This window comes from Pseudonaja textilis, chromosome 1 (assembly GCF_049901715.1).
Source record: "Pseudonaja textilis isolate UNSWEBS1 chromosome 1, rPseTex1.2, whole genome shotgun sequence".
In the NCBI taxonomy this organism is placed as follows: Eukaryota; Metazoa; Chordata; class Lepidosauria; order Squamata; family Elapidae; genus Pseudonaja; species Pseudonaja textilis.
This window is the reverse complement of record NC_141990.1, coordinates 271,843,019-271,862,400: the sequence shown is the minus strand read 5'-3', so window position 1 is coordinate 271,862,400 and position 19,382 is coordinate 271,843,019. Positions and strand designations below refer to the sequence as shown.

The 19,382-nt window shown below is 38.8% G+C and overlaps 1 protein-coding gene across 2 annotated transcripts; it reads left to right on the top strand.

Moving 5' to 3' along the window:
- The first annotated feature begins 436 nt into the window (after nucleotides 1–436).
- VPS18 (VPS18 core subunit of CORVET and HOPS complexes) lies at nucleotides 437–12,466 on the top strand. Of its 2 annotated transcripts, none has more exons than XM_026710028.2 (5): nucleotides 437–679; nucleotides 4,146–4,287; nucleotides 6,193–6,284; nucleotides 6,639–8,509; nucleotides 10,522–12,466. In XM_026710028.2, the coding sequence occupies exons 1-5, from the start codon at nucleotides 589–591 to the stop codon at nucleotides 11,251–11,253; spliced, it is 2,928 nt and encodes a 975-aa protein (XP_026565813.1). In that variant the 5' UTR covers nucleotides 437–588; the 3' UTR covers nucleotides 11,254–12,466. The 2 variants fall into 2 exon arrangements, with proteins under 2 accessions (XP_026565813.1, XP_087777918.1); XM_087921792.1 differs by having other exon boundaries at nucleotides 444–608.
- Nucleotides 12,467–19,382: the final 6,916 nt, after the last annotated feature.

Genomic DNA, 19,382 nt, shown 5'->3' with positions numbered 1-19,382 from the left:
TACAGCTGGATTCATGCAGCACACTAAATAAACCACATAACATGGTCTGATGTCCCTCAGCTGGTGTGCATTCGAGTGCATGTGTGTTTGTGTGTATAATACACACACACACCCTCAGATCACACCGGGGCGCTGAACGGACAAAGCCAAGTAATACCAACCCTTTTCCTTTTGTACTTCTGCAATCTGACAAAATTTGTTCTGCTCCCCACCACAACCAAAGCGAGACACACGCCTCTTTACTCTATGGTTGGAGGACCTTCCTCGGCTAGAAGAGGACAAACGGTCCTCTTGTTGTTCTGTCCATCATCTCCGCATCGGGAGGACGCAACGTCTCGCTGACCCTCGCTCTGCGTTCACAGTGACACTTTTTCCCCGACCGAGCAGGGACGGCTCCAGAGGGCCTCTCGTTCTCACGTGAACATCTCTATGGTTAGAGTCCCACAGGAAACAGGAAGCTCCGCGGGCCCTTCAATGGTGCGAATCGGCTGAGGCGTTGAGGCCCGGCGGGTGTCTTCGAGAGGTTTGCTAGGCGCGGAGGCAGAGTGCGGTCTCCATACCGAAGCCGCTGCAGTAATAGCCGCCGCCATGGCTACCATTCTGGATGAGTACGTGGCCTCGCTTTCCCACTCCACCTCCTCGCAGCAGAATCGTGTGAACCTGGGCATCCCGCACACGGGTAGGAGAGGAGAAAGGGACGGGCTCTCTCCGTGTTTATAGCGCCCTTTTCTGTTTTTTTTTGCTGGTGAGCGTACGGGCTTCTCCGTGTTAACTTGGGGTGCAGCCTCGGTTGCCTCAGTTGAATTGAGTACCATGTCGGGCCTTTCCTGGCACACCCCCTCTCTGCGTTTCAGAAAAGGACGCATTTCGTTTGACGTGCTTTTTAAGATAAATGTTGGTTTCTTCCGCTATCATTATTATTATTAATTTAAAAAAAAAAACTGGATCACGAAGCTTCGGGCGGCCTTCTTACACCTATTTCTTTCGGAATTAGCTCTGTTGAGCTGCTGCTGCTGAGCGTCAGGACGTGCTTCGAATTGCTTTGCAGTTTGGAAGTTATGCAAAACTTGATGAAAGGTTTTGCAAGATGCTGTCTTAAATCAGCTCGTCCTGATAGAAGCTGACTGCAGGCAGGCTTAATTGCATCCCCAAATAATTATCCGGCCACTTAGATTAAAACTTTGGAAGATACTATCTAATGTTTAAGTCTAGACCATTATACCATAGTTACTCTACTTAGAGTCGCTATTGCATCTGCTCTGGCTTTAGTGGATTCTATCCAACACTCTGGCCGTTTCCTGATACAGGGAAAGTCAATTTGATAAACATAAACACAGTATTTAACCACAAAGTATTTAACCAGGAATTTAAGTTGAAATCACCAATTTATTTTATTTTTATTTTTTAATATTTGTTTGCTGCCCATCTCTCAGCAAGGCAGAATAGAATTCTTTATTGGCCAAGTGTGATTGGACACACAAGGAATTTGTCTTGGTGCAAATGCTCTCAGTGTACATAAAAGATACATTCGTCAAGAGTCGAGAATCATAAGGTACGACATTTTAATGATAGTCATAGGGTACAATAAGCAATCAAATCATACTAGGAAACAGTATGCATTGTAAGTATACAAGCAACAAGTATAGAAGCCACAAACTTATTAAAGCCCTTAAGTAAAAAAAAATTTTTGCTTTCAATTCTGTTAGGTAGCATAAGGGAAAACAGATACCCAAACAAAAAAGACTGCAGTTATAACTTGAACATTTCATGGGACCAAGAATTCAGTATCTTAGCTGCATGGATTTAATGGTGTTGGATATTCCAAATCACTAGCCAGTGAAAAACGGTGCCAAGTTAATGCAGAAATGTGACACAGGGAGGAAAAAGTTAATAAAACCACACATAGAGTTGCTCAATAACTGTTTTGGTTAATATGATTCATCTTGGTAGAAAAGATTATTTTTCTTTGGGATGTATTTATTAAATTATTGCTCCTGTAGTTTAGAATTAAGAATTGGAATTAATTTCTACAATCAGAATAACAGCTGGCAGTAAAATGTAGTTATAATAAAGCACTCAGAGATCCTGAGGCAGATGTACAAGGCCAATGAATTCCATAGTTTGACTCCTGTTTTGAACAGGTTCATTCTGTTTCTTGGTCCTATTCAGGTTATTTCAGTAGTAGAAGTTTCCCTTGCTTCCCGTAGTATACAGAATAATAGTCTTTCTGAAGCTGCTGGGTAGTTTTAAAGGAGAGTAAATATAGGTAGACCTGAATGTACAACCATTCATTTAGTGACCATTTTCAGTTACAACAGTACTGAAAAAGTGAAACTTTTCACTTAAAAACATTGCAGCATCTCCATGGTCAAGTGATCAAAATTTGGATGCGTGTATTTATGATGGTTGCAGTGTCCCAAGGTCATGGGATTATCTTTTGCAAAGCAAAGTCAATGGGGAAGCCAGATTCACTTAAAAACTATTACTAACTTAATTGCACTAATTCACTTAACAAATATGGCAAGAAAGGTCGTATAATGGACAAAACTCATTTAAACAACAGTCTTGTTTAGCAATGGAAATTTTGGGCTCAGTTGTCATAAATCAAGGACTACCCATATGATAGTTGAAAAAAATAAGAAATGGACTCAGCAGCCTAAGGTTTATCATACTTTACAGCTACATAGTTTTTTCCAATTTTTTAGTGTTTGTTTCATCCCTTTAAACAAACAAATATAATTAATGGGAAGTTAAAACTGCTCTGTTTAAGGGAGTGTGCCCTTCTTCACGTTAAAGAGTTGTTATTGAGGGCAGCCACTAGGTGGCTGTATGATATGCCAGGAGGACAGTTCTTAGGGAACTTCTCAAAAAAGAATTGGCATGTGACTAATTGCTTGGAGAAATGAAAGAGCTTGCAGATGCTGAAGCAGGGATTTCTTTCTGGTAAAATGAAAAACAAATTTATAGTACACAACTTTAATTGTAAAAAAAAAAAAAGACTGATGTGGTTTTTCTTGTCCTTCTGAATAAATATTACCAGTAAAATTTTCTCAGGCTCACAATTCTGCATAAAAGTCCCTTTCCTGTCCCGATGAAACTGCTATTATTTTACCCACAAGTGGTTGTCCCTCTCTTATTATTTACCCTGTGGTAAATTGGGCATATCCTTTTAGCAGACCTTATTTAAAGGGTTTCGTGGTACTTTGTATATTTGTAAGAAATGTAAGCCTAGAAAAGTGGGATATATAAAGCCATTTGTGGCGTCAAAGCTCTGATGCTTCTGTTTGTACTTGACCACACGTTCTGTTTTGTTTCATAAGGAATATGTAATGTTCCAGTTCGCTTGCAATGTTCCAGTTTCTCTCTGATCCTGAGAAGAGATATATTTGCTTTGGCAAAACTTTGGAAAAGATTAGACTTAAGCCTACTTACATTTCTGAAGCTTAACACAACAGTTCATTTAGTGACCAAAGTTACAATGGCACTGAAAAAACTGTCTTATAACCATTTTTCACACTTATGACTGTTGTAGCCTCCGGGTGATCAAATTCAGACTCGTTTATGACAGTTGAAGTGCCTTGGGGTCATGTGATCACCTTTCGTGGCCTTCTAACAAGGAAGGTCAATAGGGAAGCCAGATTCACTTAACAACTGGATTAACTTAACTGTAGTGATTCACTTAACAAATATGACAAGAAAGATTACAAAATGACACAAAATTCACTTCTGTGGATTTTGGCACACAACGTTCCTTCTGCTTAATAAAATCTCAGGGGTACCCTGTACTAGGAAAGTGCAATATCAGCTTATGGGTTGTGTGCCATGTCATGTCAAAAGTGACTGTAAAAGTGTAAGTGGGGCCAAGATCAACTTTGGGGGCTTTCTGGGATTGTTACAAAGTGGTATGCTTTCACAATATACTTCAAAACTTAAGGCATGTATTTTGTTCTTCACTCTACTCCCTGTTATTCCAGAATTGAGGAAAAAAGTTGGATCAAAATAAATCAAATAATAAAAGTATTAGCAACTAATTAGCATAAACAGAGGTTTCATTTTCTAGGACTGGAATGAGGGAAGGAAAATCTTGGTTTACATTGGTGTTTGATTTTATTTTTAGAAATATTGATTTCTTTCCTGCTTTTAAGGATATGTAAATGCTCGCCTGGAAAAAGAAACACCAATTTTTAACAAACAGAGAATTGACTTCACACCTCCCAAGAAGATTAATAGTATGGTTGTCTCATTTAACCAACTGTGTATGAGTCTTGGAAAAGACATAATATTTAGGTAAGCACTACTTAGAGTTTCTTTATGTATTTATAGACCATCTCTCAAAAGAAATTGTTTCTGCATTATTAAACATAAAAAAATTAAAGCATTAAAAAAGGTGGGGAAGTAAAAGGTTGAATCTGACTGTGATAATTGCAAGATGAGAACCAGTTGCATCTTTGCATAATATTTGTTTTGTAAGAATATCCTTTCTCTGATTATCACATCATTAACACGATATACTTAAGGAGAGCCTTCCTTGCAGATCTTGAGGATAGGGCAGGCTGGAGAAGCATTCCTTCTGATTTTGAATTTAAAGTTACTTAGGACTTTAAAAATAACCATGGAGACTTTTAATTAGTCTGGAAAAAGTTGGAAACCAGCGCAGAGTCTGTGCCATCAGTCTTAATATCATTCCATTTCACTGCACCCATTGACATTATAGCAGATCCATTTTGATGCCCTTCTCTCTTGATTCTTGGTGATTGGAGAAGTCCCTGCAGTTCTGTGCATAGTCAGTCATAATTCACTAGTTTATTAGAGCTTGTCTGGAAGATGATCAAAAGTCTCTCTGTGGCATTAGTGATGAGTACTGTACATTAAGGTATAACTCCAAGTTTCATGCTTAAATAGAAATATATGCTGACGTAGGAGAGTGCTTTATGCATCTCTGCCCTCTCCTTCGGACTATGTATATATTAAAATGGCTGATTTTTTTTTTCATGTCTTGTACCTTGCTGTTTCAAAATGTAGCTTGCATCCCACCCACACTTGAAAAAAATACTGACTGTATTCTGGGAGTTAAAATCTTAGAATCTATAGCTGATATTTTCAGCAAAAAAAGAACCCCCCAAAACAAGTCAACTTATACCCAGATAACGATGGATACATCCTCTCTGCTGCAGCCTCTGAAAAGCTTCTGCCAGTCAGCGTAGATTATACTGGGCTAGATTTTTAAAAATGACGTAGCATTAAAGTAATTTCAAATATGGGAGACAACAGGAAGATTTTTCTTGATTTTATGGAAATGATTGTCAATTTTCAAGATTGCTTTCTGAGTTCTTCATGTTTTGAATACATTTGTTTATATATCTTGTATTTTATTATTTTACATTTGGGCTTGTACAGCATACTAAATTAGGCTAAAAAGAAGAGGGATTCTCTGCATCTGGGGAATTCTGTAATTTTCTTGCTTATTGTGTAAACCAGACCATCAGATTTGACCATGCCATTGCTTATTTGAGCATAACATGTTATGGAAATACAGCAGTTGTGTTAATCTGTGTTTAAGGTTAAGCTTATTGCTGGAAAAAAAAGAAAAACTGGGCACTGGTTAGCCATAGTGAAAACAATATTAAATGGTCCACTAACTGCATATACAAAAGTAAATACATATTTTTATAATAACTTGCCCTCAGACCATACTTTAACAGTCATAAACATTACAGAAATCATACTGCGAAAGTGGACCCAATCACTCCTCCCTGGGGAAAGCTTTTAGTTTTAGTTTACTTTATTGTCATTGTACCTTGTACAACGAAATCAAACACCATCTTCAGTGTACACCATGACCATTTCCTAGCATGGTGAACTTCTGGTAATGGGGGCACTTTCCAAAGGGCCTCCCTGGCTCATTCAGATAACTAGGAAGACTCATAGCAAGACCTATCCCTCAGATAGTCAGGTTCTGTGCTGCTTATTATTGCTATTAATAGTATTTGTGCCTCAATAAAATCATAGGCCCTTGATTATGGCTGTTCTTAGTCTCATGATCTTTGTTGAAATGAGTGTAGATTTACAGAAAGCAACATCTATTCTGAATTTTTTTTACATGAAATTGTCTTCATAAACTGTTTTATGACAGTGTTTCTATTATTTTTCTTCCAATCTTTCAAGAGTTTACTTTTCTCCCTTTTTATGTAGACTTGATGTAGCCAAGGCTGATGAGCCCAATCAGGTTGAACTTGGACGAAAAGATGAAGCCAGTGTTCATAAGCTTTTCTTGGACCAGACAGGTAAGAGGATAATAGGGGTTGCAGAAGGCTATTTGATATTTTTGGTAAATAGTATAAATATTGTATTCTGACTATTTGTGTTTTATTTCAATATACTTTATTTTTTCTCAGAAAATCTACTGTTTTCGTTATGGCTTTTTATAGATATCAGGCTGTTGAAAACTGGATGCTGACTAGCATAGATGAGCCTTTAAAACTATCCAAAAGGATTCTGAAAAATATAATCCTGAGTATTTTTGAATATTTGGGGACTGTGAAATCTTAATACATTTAGATTTCCTCAAACATCCAAGCTTCATGTTTGGTCCTTCTTGTAATTCTAGATTAATTCCTTTTTATCCTTTTTCTCTATAGGTTCTCATCTTATCATTGCCCTGAATAGCAGCGAGTGTCTCTACTTGAACAGAAGTACTCAAAAGCTACGGCCTCTTTCCCGTTGGAAAGGTCATTTGATTGAAAGTGTGGGTTGGAATAAAATTTTTGGTACAGAGATAAACACAGGCCCCATTTTGGTTGGAACATCACAAGGCCAAATCTACGAGGCTGAGATTTCTGTCACTGAAGGCAGTCTCTTTAGTACTAATCCTGATCAATATTTCCGCCTGATTTATACCTTGGAGGAGGAAGCTGGTCCTGCCCCAGTCTGTTGCCTTGAAATAGAACGAGGCGTGGATGGGAAATGGTTTATCATTGCCACCACTCACAAGAGGCTTTTCCAGTTTGTGGGCAAGATTCCGGAAGGGTCAGAGCCTCAAGCCTTTGGCACCATATTTAGCATGCCTGAAGATCATTTGCCTGGATTTCGAGAGTTTCCGGCTAGTCTTGGCTACAGTGAAATTGCATTCTACACTCCCAAGCTTCGTTCTTCGCCCAGCGCTTTTGCTTGGATGATGGGAAATGGGGTCTTGTATGGCTCTCTGGATTACGGGCGTCCTGATTCTGTTCTGAGTGATGAGCAAGTGTGGGAATATCCTTCTGATGTAGACACACTAGCCAATAAACCCATCTCCATAGTGCTCACTCAGTTTCATTTTCTGCTGCTTTTTCCTGATAGAGTGAAGGCTGTGTGCACTTTGAATGGGCAAGTTGTCTTCCAGGACGTATTCTTAGAAAAGTTTGGCTCTCTAAAGCGTATGATCAAAGATCCTGCATTTGGACAAATCTGGATTCACACCGAGAAAGTTGTGTTTCGGTATAACGTTCAGCGAGAATCCCGTGATGTGTGGAAGATGTATATGAATATCAACAAGTTTGATTTGGCTAAAGAGTACTGTAAAGACCGCCCAGAGTGCCTAGATATTGTGCTGGCAAAAGAAGCAGAATACTGTTTCCAAAACAAGAGATATCTGGAGAGCGCAAAGTGTTATGCACTGACCCAAAATTACTTTGAGGAGATTGCTCTTAAGTTTATTGAAGCTAAACAGGAAGAGGCACTGATGGAATTTTTGATAAAGAAACTAGCTAGCTTGAAGCAGTCTGAAACAACACAAATAACTCTGCTGACCACCTGGTTAACTGAACTATATTTAAATCGCTTGGGGGTGCTGGAAGGAGATGGGTCAAAGCAAGACCTCTATGGTAAGACCAAGGAGAACTTCCGGAGTTTTTTGAGTAGCCCCAAAATCAAAGACTCCCTCCGCAATAATCGATCAACTATTCATGAGCTGTTGGCAAGTCATGGGGATACAGACCACATGGTATACTTTGCTGTCATAATGAATGATTATGAGCGAGTGATAGCCCATTACTGTCAACATGAAAATTATAACGAAGCATTAAAAGTCCTATCCAGGATCAAGAATGAGGAACTCTTTTACAAGTTTTCTCCCATTTTGATCCAGCATATGCCCAAGAAAGTGGTAGATGCTTGGATTGAAATGGGCAAGGACTTGGATGCCAAGAGGCTAATTCCTGCTCTTGTCACCTACAGTCAGAGTGGGAGTACTCAGCAGATCAATGAAGCCATTCGATACATGGAATTCTGTGTGAATGAGCTGGAAGAAACTCAGGAGGCCATTCACAACTATTTGTTGTCACTCTATGCTTTGTGTCGGCCTGACTCATTACTGTCCTACTTGGAACATGCTGGAACCTTTGCTGACAGTATCCATTATGACCTGAAGTATGCACTTAGGCTTTGTGCCGAACATAGCCACCACCGAGCTTGTGTTCATGTTTATAAAGTTATGGAGATGTATGAAGAAGCTGTTGATCTAGCTTTGCAGGTAAATATGCTTCTGTATAAATAAGGGGTTGCCTTAAGTTTTCTCCTTGAAATTTCAGGATCTCTTAAATAATCATCTAAAAAGGGCAGGATGAAATGTTGACTGAAGACCAAGAATGAATTAGATTACTGTTAACATTTATTGGTTAGAAAATCAACACTATTAGAACAGATTCTCTAATATGAAAATTACCTTGCTGTATTAGATGAAGGCCTGCTTATAGATATTTGTCAACTGTCAGCCACAATTGAGCCTAGAATTCTGATAGTAAGTCATTGCATCGTAAGTCATGTCACTATATGACTGGACTTGATTTTATAATAGTCATTAAGCAAATCATGTCATAACAGTGGATGTAGAAAGTCTACACACCCCTGTTAAAATACTAGGTTTTAGAGATGTGAAAAAATTAGACCAGGATAAACCAACTTCAGAATATTTTCCTCTTTTAATATAAGTTGTACAATTCAATTGAAAAACAGAAAACTTTTAGGGGGGAAATTTAAAAAATACAATAGTGGAGTTGAATATGTGTGCACTCCTTTTAATACTTTGTTGAAGCACCTTTGATTTTATGACAGCATTCAGTCTTCTAAGGTAGGAGCCTATCACCATGGCAACATCTTGTCTTGGGAATCTTCCTTGCAGATTTTCAGTTGGGTCCAGGTCTCTAGCTTGGCCATTCCAAAACTTTGAACTTTTGGTGAAGCCACTCTTGTTGATTTGGAGTTGTGCTTTATTGTCATGTTGAAAGGCAAAATTTCTCTTCATGACCAGCCTTTTAACGGAGGTTTTGTGCCAAAATTGCCTGCTATTTGGCACAGTCCATATTTCCCTCCACCTGGACTAAAGTCCCAGTTCCAGCTGAAGAAAAATGGTCCCAAGGCCTAATGCTGCCATCACCATGCTTCACTGTGGATATGGTGTACTTTTGGTGATATCCAGTGTTTTTCTTTCTCCTGAACATACTTTTGGGGGTTATGAACAAAATGTCCATTCTTGGTTTCATCAGGATATAACTCATTTTCCCACATGCTTTTGTCACACGTGATGTAGATTTTTGCAAAATGTAGCTGGGCTTGGATGTTAATTGGTGACAGATGTGTACTTATTTACCATCAGCTTGAATGTGGTTAATTCTGAACACGGCCATATCCCTCCTTATAAGAGGGGTGCACGTTTATGCAACCATATTATTATATGTTTTTTAATTGTTATTTTCCCCTTAAAAGATTTCAGTTTGTTTTTCAATTAAATTATCGAGCTTATTTGTTTTATTAAAGGTAGAAAAAATTCTGAAGTGATTTATCTTGATCTGATTTTTTTAATATCTCAAAAACCTGGCATTTTAACAGGGGTTTGTAGACTTTCTGTATTCACTGTAAATCTGACTCTAGCTCATCCAATGGCAGAAAATGGCAAAAACATCACCAAATGTGATCTCATGACTGCAGGATGACGCAATCGTAAATACAAATTGGTTGCCAACTACCCGAAATGTGATCATGTGACTGTAGAAGTAGTGAGATAGTTGCAAGTTTGAGAATGGGTCATAAATAACTTTTCTGAGGTTGCAGTAACTTCAGGTAGTCGTTAAACAACTGTTTGTAAATCAAAGACCTGTAGCCAACTTTACCTTAACAGCAAATAACATTGTTCATGGGAAGCTCATAAACAGAGATTGAAGGCACAGTTCAGATTAGGAATTCCCCAGCAAAAAGGGACAGGATGGGTTAAGGAAAAACAAATGTTATTCTGCCACAATTTTAGGCTTGTTGCATCTTAGAATGCCTGATCTCCAAAATGATCTGCCACTACTAAAAACAGTATCCAGTATTGGCTAAAGAGGATGACATACATCTACAAATATATCTTCTTGTATCCCTATGTTGTTGCTTTCAAAAACATTATCTCCCTCACACTTTTTCAACAGTATTTTTTATAATAGGAGATAGGATAACTGCTTGCTTTTCTCTCCCCCCCCCTTCTTTCTCCCCCCTCCCTCTTTTAAGGTGGATGTAGATATGGCAAAATCCTGTGCAGATCTTCCTGAAGAGGATGAGGAGTTGAGAAAAAAGCTGTGGCTAAAGATTGCTCGTCATGTTGTACAAGAGGAGAAGGATGTCAAGAAGGCCATGGCTTGCCTTTCTAGTTGCAATCTGCTGAAGATTGAAGATGTGTTGCCTTTCTTCCCAGACTTTGTCACCATCGATCACTTCAAGGAAGCTATCTGCAACTCTCTAGAGGCCTATAACAAGCACATAGAGGAGCTGAAGACAGAGATGGAGGAAGCCACGCAAAGTGCTGAAAGGATCAGGGAGGACATTCAGGAGATGAGAAACAAATATGGCTCTGTTGAACCCCAAGAAAAATGTGCAGCTTGTGATTTTCCACTTCTGAACCGTCCTTTTTACCTGTTTCTTTGTGGCCACATGTTTCACTATGACTGCCTTCTACAGGCAGTTTACCCAAACCTGCCTGCCTATAAGCAAGCTAAGCTGGAAGACCTTCAAAAGAAGATGCTGGCTGCAAGCCAGCCTTCCAAATCCCATCACCGCCATAAGGATACAGCAGATACTCTTGGTCAAGGAAAAGGTCAGCCAAGCCGAGAACAGACAAAAGCTGACATAGATGATATTGTGGCAGCTGAATGTGTATATTGCGGTGACTTAATGATCCGATCCATTGATAAGCCTTTCATTGATCCAGAGAGATATCAAGAAGAGATGCAGAGCTGGTTGTAGGATAGAAGAATGAAGTTGCCTATGAAGCATGAAACTTGGCCAATATTCTCCCGGTATTCTAAATAGGTTTGAAAAAGCACTATATCCGGCTCGTTGTGAACTGATTGTAAAGATGAGATGGTCAGTGACAATATTGGTTTTACTGAACTATTTGTCTAATATAAATTTAGAGACATTCCTACCTTAAATACCGTATGGATTTTTGTGTTGAAAAACCAAACTAAAATAATACCGGTAGCATATATTATATCTGCACTATACCCATAATTCTATGAATAATTAGACAGAGGTGAGGATGCCCAGCTGCATAAGCTTACCCTGTTTTCATGCAAAGAGTTCCCTTGGTTCTTATTAATAGCTACACAAGGTCACGTCCAAATGTATTCATCCGTCAGGGGAATGGACCCTATTGGTAAATAGGAGAATTGGGGAATAATGGAAAGAAGAGGAAGATAGTGCTTCAGTGTGCAAAGGGAAGTCTACTCATATAACAGATGAAATTCATAAATGATAAAAATTCTGCACGAAGTCCCATTTCTGGCAACATCCCAATCATATATTGATATGGCAAGGAAGCTTCCCGACATATAATTTTCAGTCAAAGCACGCACGAATGGTATATTTTGATTATTGTCCATTGAAATCGTACTTTTGCTGGGTTTCCTTGAAGGTTTAGTTGGGTAGCTGCAAATTGTTGTTTGCATAACTTACGGCACTATGAAAGCATTCTGTGTTTTCACTTGAGATTTTCTATTGCATTGTCATTATTGTCATTGTTACTGCCATCTGCATATTTATCTGAATTTGTGGCATTTAGACAAAAAAAATTAGAATCCTGCACGCCATGAGCTGTAAACCTTGCAAGTGGTTCAGATAATTTATGACTAAACCGGAACATTTAGTTAGAAGAATGGTTGACTGTAGGTTTGGAGCTAAAAGTTGACTTCTCTCTCTTTTAAGGAGTGTAATTGTGTTTGATGTACAGTGTACAAGAGATTTAGGTAATGGGGAGGAATGCAAGCTAAAGAGTAGTTAAGAGGGACTTTATATCCAAAAACCACATTTTCTGTGGGCACTGGTTTCAAATTACCAAGTTACATTATATTTGTATCAAAAGATATCTGCTAAAATACCTTTAATGGCTATGAATTTGTAATTAATTATGCTTTTTGTGCTTAGTTGCCTATTAAAGAGTCCTGAAATTATTGTCTAATGACTTTCTATTGTGTACTTTGTCCTTGCTTTTTCGCCATTTCTGCTGTGAGATTGCTAACAGAGTCTAGTATTATAAATTGTGTGAATACTTCGTGTTAATGTGTCAACCAAATGGTGAATTTTAACAACCTATGTGAAGACAATCACATAGCATGATGTATGAACGTACATGTTCGTACATAGCTCACAGTCCAGCTAAGACCACTCCACCTTCTTTTTTGCCTGAATATCTGGTTTCCTTAGAGAAGTTGTTTTCTGGTAAGGCATAAACTGAAAGTTTGCATTTCTGCATCAGTTCAGGCTTGTAAGATTTGTAAGTTTGTAAGATAAATTTCTGTCTCTCTTAAAAAATGCTGTGTCAGGGGATAAAAGATGAGTAGCTTGTACTGTATTATTTGCAGATGAATAATTGAAGAAATCCCTTACTGCTGCAATGTTAGTGTAAAATACTAGAATATAAGCTACCTTCTTGTTGGCTCTATGTGATCACTTCTGATAAACAATTTCTGCCCAATGTTTTATTTGGGTTTTTATTGTTTATTTTCTTGTTTGTTTACATGAATACTACTTGTACAGATAGTACAAATTACTAGGCTGTTTATTACTACATTTGTGGTGTATTAAAGTAGAATGTGATTGATACCCAAGTCAAACAAAGTCAGACACCTTTGTTTAATGGCAGTCCAACGCTCACGGAGCCAAATTAGGAACAAAGGGGATAATTAGGAAGACTGCAAGGCAGAAACTTTTTATGAATGTTACTTCTGATATTTGAGACAACTAAATTCCCCGTCGTATTTGAATCAGTGAGAACAAAGTAGTTGACCATATCTACTATTTAAAGCAACATAAACTGTTTAATATAATTTTAAAGGATAAATTGACAATAACATTAAATATTACCGTATACAACAGAAATACATAACAGATTTTTATTGTGTCATATATGATTGACGTGGGTTTTTGAACAAAAATAAGCCATTTATGTAGCTGCTGCTCATGCATTTATCCTGAAATCTTTAATTTAGAATATAGAATTACAGAGTTGGAAGGGACCTTGGAGGTCTTCTAGTCCAACCCCCTGCTTAGGCAGGAAAAAAAAATCTTATTTGTATTGAAAACACATAATACTCATTTAGAGACTGCCTCGTTTAGTAACTTTGCAGTTAGAATGGTGTTGATAATATAAGTTCCTGACATTTATAATCTTAGAGGTCTGCAAAGCAAAGGAAAATTGAAGTAAGATCATAAGCCCAGTTGCAGTTTCACACAGCAATTGCTTCCCTTAATAACCAAGTTGCTGGTCCGGGTTGTGGTTACTAAATGAAGACTCCCTGTACCAGATTGAACAAGGGATAAAAAGAATAAAATCAGCCTCAGCCATTAGGGGTCACTGTTTTCTTTAAGACTGTTTTCTTTAGGACCGTTTATTCGTCTTGATATAACACACTCCGTTTTATATGCTTTATTAGCATGCAAAATATTCACACGTGGAATCATATAAACTTAAGTTTCAGTAACATTTCTAACAATAGGGAAGAACAAGTGTGACCTTTGATAAAGCAGCAATCTTTACCTAAATTGATCTGCGGCTTATTGCAAAGTGGCATTTATGTGTGACGTTTGAATAGAATAGGATGAACTTTCCCTCAGGCTCAGGTCGTGGTGGGGTTGTCCATGCATACTTGGTGGCAATAGTGATAAAATAAACCACTAAGTGACTGCATTGTGTATATCTTGGGCGTGTTTATGCAGGCTGTTGATTTCAGTTCAGAATGGGAAGAAGTGATCGTTTAAATCCAAAAAAAAAAAAAAAAAACCCACCCTCCACGGGGCTATTTATGTATTTGGAAGTTTCATGATCATGTTAATTACAAGTAACTTAACACTCAGTGCTTTGTTCATTCTTTTCCTGTTCATTCAGCCCGCTGCAGTTTCTCATTTCAAACACCCGACAGATACTGTGACACCTGAGCAAAGGTGTTGGTATATCAGCTTATCAGCTTATATAGGATCTGTCTGTCCATCTTTAGTTACCTTCTCTAAAAGCACTGAACTTGACTGTCAACCTATGTCTGAAGATGGTGCCCATTGCAGGTATTTTTTTTACCGCCGTCGTCACAACCGGCTTGCTGCTGAACGCAGGACTACATAGCAGAACTTACCACCTTAGCAGCCTTAAAAAGAAAAAGGATAGCATTACACCCTCCTCAGTCCACTGTGTAGTCCCAAAGTACATATAAAGTGACCTGTCTGAGCACCAGTCCTGTTTCTGATCTTGCTTTCAGCCGTGTTTTCTGCCTGCCAGATGTTCTCCCCGCTTCCTCTCTGTTGCTTTGTTGGAAGCAGGCGAACCAGCCGACCACTTCCACCTCTTTCTTTGCCCTTCCCACCCGCAGTTCTGATGCTTCCCTCCCGATCCCCTCGCTGCCTTGGTAAAGAAATGCCACCCTTATTGAATTCCACCAGGACATCAATTTTTAATATGGGAAGAGCAGGTGGGGGCAATGAGTGAAACTCTCAAATTGAACTTAGGAAGCCACAAAGAAAAGAAGGAAATAATTCTGAATGAGGTGTGTCTGATAGTGGAGGCCTGCTGGCTTCTTTTGTGGCTGCATTGTTTTTCAATCATACAGGGGTGAATCGAGGGCTTTATGCACTGACGCAACAAGAATTGTATGTTTCAACCCGCAGGTGCCCTTTATTGATTGTCATGAAAATTAGAGCTGAGCAGGAAGACAGTTTTATTCCTTCCTAAGCTGGCTCCAAGATACCTTTGGTTTTCATCTGGCAATCGTTTTGTACAAGTTACAATGGGCTGCCTGTTTGCTGACTGATCTCTTTGAAATGGGAAGTTATTGAAATGGGGAAAATAAAAACAAAACCTTAATTCTTGACCTCTAAAGTAGCTTACTTCTCTTCCAAAAAGTACAAGTCCCCACCCCCCCTTAATAACTTGTCACAGGCACCGCAAATTACATTTCTTCAATTAATATCAGAATTTCCAAATTGACCATCACTCATGAAGGTAATTCTCCTAATTCATGCCCATGATTTTGATTATCCTAATGCAGTTGCTTTTCTAAGTTTGAATTTGGTACCTTCTAGGTCAGGGGTCTCCAACATTGGTGACTTTAAGCCTGGTGGATTTCAGCTCCCAGAATTCCCCAGCCAGCAAAGCTTGGAGACCGAGGTTGGAGACGCCTGTTCTAGATTACAACTCTCTTCCCCACCCCACACCAATTTGGAAAATAGATTGTTAGATTCTTGCATTGCAGAAAGATCTAAAACTAAGGGTATTTGTGTGATCAAGGCAACATAATCCAAGCAAGCTGGACTGATCAATCAGTGGAGTTGTCCTCAAAAGAAGCATCTAACATGCTATAGCATGTTGATCAAATTGTCTTTATTGCACAAGCTATATCTGTGTTTGGAAACCTGGTTGAATGATTGATTTGCATGTAATTAACATCTAGTAAGTATGTATATGCAGGACTTCTGCCCATTTCGCTTCCACTTTTGTGCATTCATGTGAGATACGACAGTTGTATAATCAGAGTTAATCCCATTTGTTCAGCCTAAGCACTTTCTTGGTAATAAGCACTGCTCCTTAACAAAAAAAGTCGTAGGATTAAACATTAATAGACTATGCATAATGTCAACAATTTAATGTTTTTTCTATGGTAATGATATTCTGGCTAATTTGAAAAGACTGGCAGACCCAGGTTAAGAACAAGTTCTGTTCCTAAATCTGTCTTTAACTTGAATTTTATGTGTTAAATTGGAACTCGTATTCACGAGCAGACTGTCGATCACTAAAAATGGTGGATGCCATTTTCTTCCTTTGAGCCAATGAACCTGTGGCTTCAGCAGTTCACAGGAAGGTTTTTTTGGCTCAAGGGAAGAGAATGCTGTCAACTATTTTTAATAGTCCAGAGTTATCCATAAGTTGGATGTTTTTAATCCAGGACTGTCTATAGTGATTTACAAAATATTTAAAACTTCCTTGAAACAACAGTATGAATTCATGGATCATTTAAAAAAAAACCATTTTCAAAATACTTCATTCCATATCTGCATCGGCTACCAGTTAAAAGCTTAAGTACTATACAGGGGTGGGCTGTTGGGGGTTCGCAGGGGTTCGGGGGAGCTGCCCCCCCTCCCAGGAGTCCCCACACAGCCTATTTTGGATGCAGATAAGTGCAGAGGCTCAGGGAAGGCAAAAAACGGGCCTCCCAGAAGTTTGGGAAGGCCAGAAATGGGCCTGTTTCCAGCTTCCAGAGAGCCTCCAGAGCCCAGGGAGGCCATTTTTGCCCAAGGCTCGAGGAAAGCCTCCAGAGCCCGGAGAGGGCAACCCCCCCCACCGTGGTGCAGAAGGCTGACTAGGCCATGCCCACCATGGCCACGCCCACCCAGCAACCAGGCAAAGAACCCTTTGCTAAAATTTTTGAAGCCCATCCCTGGAACTATAGTTTTCAGATACTTTCAAAAGTGAGAAAGTAAAGGTAGTTCTCAACTTACTGTGATCTCCTCCTCCATCTTCACTGAGTCTTTGCACCGCCTGAACTTTGGGTCGGTACTGAAGCTCAGCACCCTGGACAGCCCCCTTTCGGGGTGCTGGTAGCTGTTTAGAGATTCAGGATAATGTCAGCGTTCCAGAAAACCTCAACTCCAATCAATAACTCAGAGACAGACATTTGTTCAAAGGTTCCTTTTATTAAGAGTAGCAAACTGGAACATCTGGGAAATCCCAAATATGAAAGTTCTGGGTTTCCCTCCAATAAGTAAAAAAAAATACAAATCCATCCCCTGCACCCATCATTCCATCACAAGCCCTAATCACCATCCTTTCCAACTTGAGACGTCCTCTCAACCAAGTGCAGAAATAACATGACCTTGACTTTAAAGAAGAATGCTATTATGCCTAAGCACATACACTCCATGAAATTCCCCCCCATCTTCCCAGGCTCAAGAATGTGGCAGTGTGGAAGCGTTGGTGCTAATATGGCTTCCAAAGCTGACATGACCACAGTTGAGCCCAAAATGTATGTTACTGAGGGAGATATTTGTTAAGTGAGTTTTGTCCCATTTTATTTGCCACAGTTGTTAAGTGAATCATTGAAGTTGTTAGGCTAGTAACATGGCTTCTCCATTGGCTTGTCAGAAGGTCACAGAAAGTGATCACATGTCCCTGGGAAACTGCAACCATCATAAATATGAACCAGTTGCCAAGCATCTGAATTTTGATCATGTGACCATGGAGATGCTGCAACAATTGTGTGAAGAATTGTCTTAATTTACTTGTTTCAGTGCCATTGTAACTTTCAACAGTCACAAAATGAACGGCTGTAAGTAGAGAACCACCTGTAACTGGTCCACATCCAAAGCAGTGTTTATCACACCTGGCAATTTTAAGATATGTGGACTTCAACTCCCAAAATTCCCCCGCCAGCATCTAAAAGTAGTTTTGTGGTCAAGCAGGTATTTAAACCTGGATCTCCCTGGTCCAAATTCAGTACCCCACTATCCTGACTTATTGGCACATCTGTCAGGTGCAAGACTGTTACGAACAGATGGCGGAAAACATTCAAGATAATGCTTTCAAGATAATGAGGAAATCAATAATGTGAGTTGATTTGCATTCACTTCCACATAAGGTTTAAGGATTGTTCTCCCCTACTTTTCTAGGCATTACTTTAGAATAGAAGTAGGAGCAGGAGAAGAGTAGAATCGAAACTTTATTGTCACTTTAAATGTACACTAATCAGCATACATTAACATGAAATTTTGTTGCATTCAGCTTTCATAACAGTCTGATACTTACTGGACATATTTCACCAAGCAGAGATCATTCAAGGAAAAAAAAACTTGTTCAAACTTGTTAAAAATATCCCTTGTTACAACAATCCGTTAAGGGGTGGAGGTTCGGTAGCCGAAGCTGTAGACATCCTTCAGTTGAATAATTGATCCAACGTTCGGCTTTTGAGCTGTTTCTGGCTCCTGATGGGAAAGTCGCATCTATGTCCATGTTTTGAATGATCAGCTGTTAAGTGCTCAGCCTTTCTTTCTTCTTAGGTATAGAATGAGAAGGCATAGCATTCTATTGACAGGTATAATGAAAATATCGATTGGAAACTCTTTTTCCCCCACTTCTCTTTAAAAGTATCGTTTCCTCAAAGTCCAGACAGGAGCTACAGTTTTTCTGCCCTGTTAGATGCTGTTAAGATTATTATTCCCCACATATGTAACCACTTCCTCCTCTTGTTTCATTCAATTTAATGTTATTACAGCCCTAAGGGCAGATACAGACAAAATATTGAATACAAGAAGTGTGAGTGTGTGTGTGTGTGTGTGTGTGTGTAATGAAGTCTAAAATGATTAAGAACATACTAAAATCCCATCCACTTTAAAATTATTATAATGTGATGACTACTTTTTGAAGGTTTAGGGAGTCTATTCCAAGCCTTTTAGGGAACTTCATCTAATGGTTGCTATCTTAAGAAAATAAACAAACAAAATCTAGATTTAAATAACATCTATTCGATTGATCTCTAATATTGACTTGAATCATTTGTCCCTGTTGTTCTGCCAAAAAAGAAGTTCTTAAAAAGACAAATAGAATCTTATGGGATAAATTCTAACTGGATAAATTTTGCCTCTGGGCATATAATTGGGCACATTCATAACATTCAGCGTGGGTCCTGTTTCATGGATTCAGAGATTCACCCAGTTCATCTAGAATCAGTTTAGAACTCTACTTGATTTGAGGCATCAATCTTTATTTCAAAAATCAAATTTATTCCTTCTCTCGACTATAATTGAAAATCTACACGCTCTTCTCCTTTGCCCAATTGGATGAAATAAACTGGGTCACTAATCAGTAATGAATCTTGACAAATTTTAAATAGACATAC